This window comes from Lactuca sativa, chromosome 9, assembly GCF_002870075.4.
Source record: "Lactuca sativa cultivar Salinas chromosome 9, Lsat_Salinas_v11, whole genome shotgun sequence".
Lineage (NCBI taxonomy): Eukaryota > Viridiplantae > Streptophyta > Magnoliopsida > Asterales > Asteraceae > Lactuca > Lactuca sativa.
Window position 1 is genome coordinate 194,566,042 of NC_056631.2, and position 5,635 is coordinate 194,571,676.

A 5,635-nucleotide genomic window follows, 5' to 3' on the forward strand; every position below is an offset into this window, starting at 1 on the left:
TGGCCCCGACTTGGTATAAAGTGGTGGGTATCCGTACTTTCAGTCTCCTTCATTCCATACTCCAAATAGTGCCATATCATTTGTTTTTTTCTTTCTTTTTCTATACACTCCATCTTTAGGGGTGTTTGGCTTTGCTTTTTAGAGGGCAAAAGATCTTTTTGGAAAAGTTACAAAAAGTCAGGTTTTCCTGATTTTTCTAAAAAGTTTATTTTCCTTCTTTGCAAAATCCAAAAGTAGCTTTTAAACATCTTTTGTCAAACATCTTTTGTCTATGATCTTTTTCTAAAAGGATTTTTGGTCATTCAAAAGCTAAGCCAAACACCCCCTTAAACCACGGAAATGATCACCTTTTTAACGAACAAGGAAATATCACATTGATAAAAACACATCTTTTGCCAAACATCTCAGGACCGGCAAAGCAAAGATCTTTCTTTAAATTTTTGGGCTTGCAAGTTGGTGACCGATTAAACAGTCTCTACAACCAAACGACATTTGAATGGTGATATCATCATGTACATTGTTCTGCTCTATAAAGAGATGCAATACATATATGAGAAATGACAAAAAAACTGATTTAGTTTTGGAAAATTAGAATGTGAAGTAAATTTAGACCGATGAAACTAGGGTTGCAACTAGGGTTGCGTTCAAATTATTTAACATATGATGTTTGGATTGATCCACACAATATACAAAATGTGAATCTTGTTGTTTCGGTTAACGCTAAATCTGCAAACTTAAACCGATGAAACTAGGGTTGCGTTTGAATTGGTTGGTTATTCGTACACCCGTCACAACTTATTAGAATTTTAAAAAGGGTAAGTCACTCCCTCTCTAGACCATCCACATCAAACGTCAAAACAACCGCAGGACCCATTTCATGGAGGTAAATCGCAGAGCACCAGCAATGTTTTCAATGTGCAATGTTTCAATCTTAAACTTTTTTTTATAGAATTTTGTACATTGCTAGACATTCTGTTTTCGAAATTATCACTTTTTAATTTAAAAAGATACAAGTTTTTTAGATATCTCCTAGTAATGTGTCAAATAATAACTCCGCTGCTGGAAAATTAAATATACTATTTAAACCAACATGTGATGGTGCCTTTTTTCATACTCAACCTATTGTGTACATAAATTTGACTGAGCAACCCAAACTTCAATATATGGACCCTGTTAGGATGAAATTTAAACCGGTTTCCACAATCCATTTTGTGTCCATTTGCAAACTGATTATATGTAGGTTCAGGTATTATTGTTATGAACCGGTCCAATTTTAGTAAAATATGCTTCTCCTACGTATTACAAAACCCAAACCGAACAAAACGGCCGAGTTAGGTGGAATCATTAAATAAAACAATTACCTTATTGACATTTATTCGTTTAAGAACCTATCAATTTTGTAACTAATCCGAATTATGTAATTGCTTTATGAATAGTCCTAAAAATATTCGAAGAAAAAACATTTAGTCCACAATATAAGGATGTAACTCGCAATTTTACTGATGAATTTCACAACATATTTTTTATGTGTCTTTGCAACGTGTACCATTGAAAAAGAAATTTCGCAATTCACAATGAGGTGCCAAAAAGACGGTTATTTTATACAAATATAATATTTAAATAAATAAGTTTAATATCATAACGTGTAGATAAAAATTACACTATAAAGATCGAACTTCGCTTTTGTTCTAAATACGAATTGACCCATATTAGATTCACTTCAAGACGCAAAAATGAAGAATTGCAAACACAAAATCACATATTGCATCTTCAACAAATGGTCAAATTGTGTATATCCCATTTTGAGTTCTACAACAATCTCATCAATAAACTCAATTTATTTTGATCAAAACTAACATAACCCCACAAAGATTACGTCAACTATTTGTAACATCTTTCATCAAATCTTTACAAGTATAGCCATCTGTTTTTATCTCCATATTGTAGGACTTAACATTTTATATGTTAAAATCGGTATTTTTTGGGACCCACCCACACACACACACACACACACACATTGGATTCTATTTATTTCCAACTTGCAACATGAGATGACGATAGCTACGTCCTCTTAAAACCCGATGCCACCGAAAAAGTAATGAATTTTTAAAGCTCATGTCAATTCTCTCTTGAACAAGCCTGTAAGTTATATAAGCATTAAGCAACATTAGGATAATGGAAATTATTCTTGTTTGTGTAAAAAGACGTAAATGCCCTCACCATCTCACAAGACATCTCTGAATAGCCCGAGAGATTGGGCGAAAGAAAGATGGATCACGCTGCATGTAGAGTAAACCAACCTGGGAGTTTTCCAAAGTGAAAACCAATGTATTATTATTAACTTCCAAAAGGGTAAAAAAGTCAGATATTAAGAATCAAGTTGTAAAAGAAAAATAGGTGGAATAAAAAATAACCTCAATCATTGCATTCACAGAAGGATCATCAAAGATCTCAAGGCTACAATCGGCAAAATAATTAATCTGGAAACGTTTAGTGTAATGAATTAAAATAGATATAGAATCTCGAATTTCTTGATATATAATTAAAAGAAGAAAAAGACGAATATACCCCAAACTCTGCACTGACTAAACATTGGATGAAATCCATTAGTTGAAGCTTTGCCCATTCGGAACGTAGGTAAGGGTCATCTTTACGTGGTGGGTGTTTCCAAGGGGCACCAAATCGTAATTTATCTTTGACGATTTTGCCCTTTTGAGCATCAAGAGCAAATTTTTGCAAGATTTCTAGTGCTCTATCCATTGCAGGATTAACAACAGTAACCTGAAGACATAAATTTCTAACAAATTAGAAAAACAAGAAATTATTATTTTTGAATTTATTTATTTCTGAAGCATAAAACTTACTTGCAAATGTGCTAAATATGCATCAATAATGTCCTCGAATGTACTTTCTTTATTATCCATGAGTCTGAACATAACAAAATTAAGAAAGATTAAATTAATTAATAATTAATATTACTTCATAAACTGTTGTATAATTATATTACTTACGCTTGGTAATAATTGCTCTGTTTTAATGCGTATATTTCAAAAAGATGACGTGGATTTGGCCCAAGCACCTCAACAATCAAATCCCACTAGAAATTAAACCAAAAAAAAAACAAGTTTAAGTTTTTCAAATTTTATATAAATAGCATAGAAATTTGTGAAAAAAAATTATCGATATGAAATTATGAACTCACCTCTGATTGGCTGAAGTAATCTGGAACCATATGTATTTTGGCTTGTTGTGGAGTCCATCCAAATGTCTTTTATATTGAATGAAAAGGGAAAAAAGGGGAAAAAGTGAAAAAATCTTTTAATGTTTTATACATTCAAGTTTTCATAAATAGAAGAAGAAGATAATATAGATATAAGTTAGTTACCTCACGTGAAATGAAAATGTCAGGAAACCCAAAATCCATATAAGCTGCATATGAATAATAGCTGGGAATATTTTGATGAATTTCAAGATTGGATATGATTTTAAGTTATTTTAGCTAAAAAGAATGAATACATGTAATATTTACCTATCAGAAGTTATGAGAATAATAGGCAAACACATCTCATTTGCACCTAAAGCTATTATTCTCCATATCAAACTATCATGAAACATCGATCCAGAGACTGATGAATCATCCACCAAAACAGAATGTTTCAAGACTTCAATATTGTTTATTACCAACTTTGGCTGTTTTAAATTGCAATGAAATTGTGAAAAAAAGAAACATGGAAATTATAAATTAACAGAGGGGATTATAACTTTATAAGTGTACCTGAAAGTAATCAGTTTGAGCAGCTTCAGACAGCAACTCCAGTAACAAAAGGGGCCAATCAGTAGCTGAATTAGCCAAAGTTCTTGAAAATCCACCAGTTTTGTTCAAATGTTTAACAGCATTAGCCCTAAACCCTTGTTGAACCTTGATCACCTCTTTAGCGAGTTTTAAAGCTACTATCGCTTCTCTATAATATGAAGCCTCTTGGAGGCTCACGTTTTTACCCTTCTCTTTTGACATCAAAATGTCATCGATCTCTGAGGCATTTAGTCGAGCAGTTAGCGTGCATACAGCCTTGTCCCACAAAGATAATGTGGAAACTTTATTGGACAAAGCCCTCTTGGTGGTGGTTGTTTCGTTCTTAGTTTGGATAATTCTTTTGAGAGATGTATCCAGATTATGCCATTTTCCAAGGGTTTTGCAAATCTGGTGGGAGCTTATGGTACCGAGTTGAACACCCTTTTCAGCCATGGATTCTAGACATTGCTCGAGTTGGGTCCGAAGGGTGGGGAGAAATGGTGGTTTGCAATTAGACCAAGATGCCCATGGAAACGAATGACCATGGTTTGGGTGGTTCTCTTCAATTGACTGTGCGAAGTCGATGTAGCCTGTGACATGAGGCCCCTTGTTCCAGTTCTCAAGATGCCCTGCATTGCAATTATATAGAATTCAATACAATGATCATGTCAAATCAAAATTCATAAGGATTATTACGTTCAAGGATGAGGGTGGTTTTGCCGACGCCACGGGGACCGTGGAGAATGAGTGGTTGATGGACGCGGTGGCGGTGAGCGTGGTTGTTGAGAACGGTTTCCATGATTGGCCTTGGTATGATCCGCCATGCTTTGTTCACCATTTGAGGACCTAACTGGGTGTAAATTCTTCGAAACTGAAGAACAATGGCGGCGCTTCCGATCTTGCTGCTGCTTCTGGTAAGCAATAGGCGTCGTATCGTGTTGGTCCACGGTTCCTGTCTTCCTGATTCAATTTGTTTAGTTGGGCAAAACTACACCCTCAAGTTTACATCCTAAGCACAGTAACCCCTTGAATTTGCAAATCATGTTGAAACACGGCTCTTACATAAGCTGAATCGGCAACGGCAAAAACCGCACCACAACTAAAATTAACTATAAAAACCGTATAAATCGCAACCCATAAACGGCAACCGCAGTAAAAACCAATGGTGAGGTTTTCTGTTTTTCAAAAACCGCAAATTTGTGGTGCGGTGCGGTTATTAGTTATTAAAAACCGCAAAAAAAAAAAAAAAAAAAAAAAAAAAAAAAAAAAAACACGCACTGCACTACATATATTATATACAATTTTTTTTATTAATTGTTAATATATTAAATATTAAAAATAAGACAAGTTTCATGGATGAAAGAATGATAAAATTCTAAAAAACAAAAGTGTTGGTTTTTTGTTATTTTAACTTTGAAAAATGGTGAAATTTGACAATTTTAAGATATTAATTGTTAATTACCAGTGATTTTATATTTTTAAGATATTAGTTGTTTGTGATTTAAGTTAATTGTCTTATACCTTATGGTATTTTTATTATTACAAGGAATATTTTTGAAATCTTAAAACCGTTTGAACTCTAAATTGCGATAAAAAATAAAAATAAAAAAACCATACAAAATAAGCGCATCAAATCCATGCGGTTAATAACCGAAACACCAAAAAAAAAAACGGCACCGCAATAATAACCGTTTAATGTAATGTCCCGATTCTCAAGTATTAATAATATTGAATACTTTGAGTTTTTAGATCTACTCGACGAGTTGGTCTCCCTACTCGTCGAGTAGTAGCGGGTTGGTCCGTGAAGTTTAATGACCTACTCGTCGAGTCCAAGAGGGGACT

General features: G+C 33.8%; 1 protein-coding gene across 1 annotated transcript; it reads right to left on the bottom strand.

Annotated features, from left to right (window-relative positions):
• Window positions 1-1,762: 1,762 nt before the first annotated feature.
• On the bottom strand, window positions 1,763-4,756 carry LOC111921124 (uncharacterized). The gene is made up of 11 exons (XM_023916701.3): window positions 4,490-4,756; window positions 3,776-4,422; window positions 3,530-3,690; window positions 3,386-3,446; window positions 3,203-3,268; window positions 3,012-3,097; window positions 2,865-2,928; window positions 2,569-2,781; window positions 2,415-2,480; window positions 2,221-2,300; window positions 1,763-2,139 (listed from the first exon to the last, which is right to left on the bottom strand). Exons 1-11 carry the CDS (start codon window positions 4,629-4,631, stop codon window positions 2,025-2,027), a joined length of 1,701 nt encoding a protein of 566 aa, XP_023772469.1. The 5' UTR covers window positions 4,632-4,756; the 3' UTR covers window positions 1,763-2,024.
• Between the last annotated feature and the right edge of the window lie 879 nt (window positions 4,757-5,635).

Bases quoted from the DNA above. Each gene is read 5' to 3' on its own strand.
- LOC111921124 (XM_023916701.3), bottom strand. From the start codon at position 4,631: ATGGTGAACAAAGCATGGCGGATCATACCAAGGCCAATCATGGAAACC. The intron at 3,447-3,529 runs GTAAATATTACA...AAATATTCCCAG, and splicing joins ATTCTCATAACTTCTGATAG to CTATTATTCATATGCAGCTT. The intron at 2,481-2,568 runs GTATATTCGTCT...AAACGTTTCCAG, and splicing joins TAGTCAGTGCAGAGTTTGGG to ATTAATTATTTTGCCGATTG.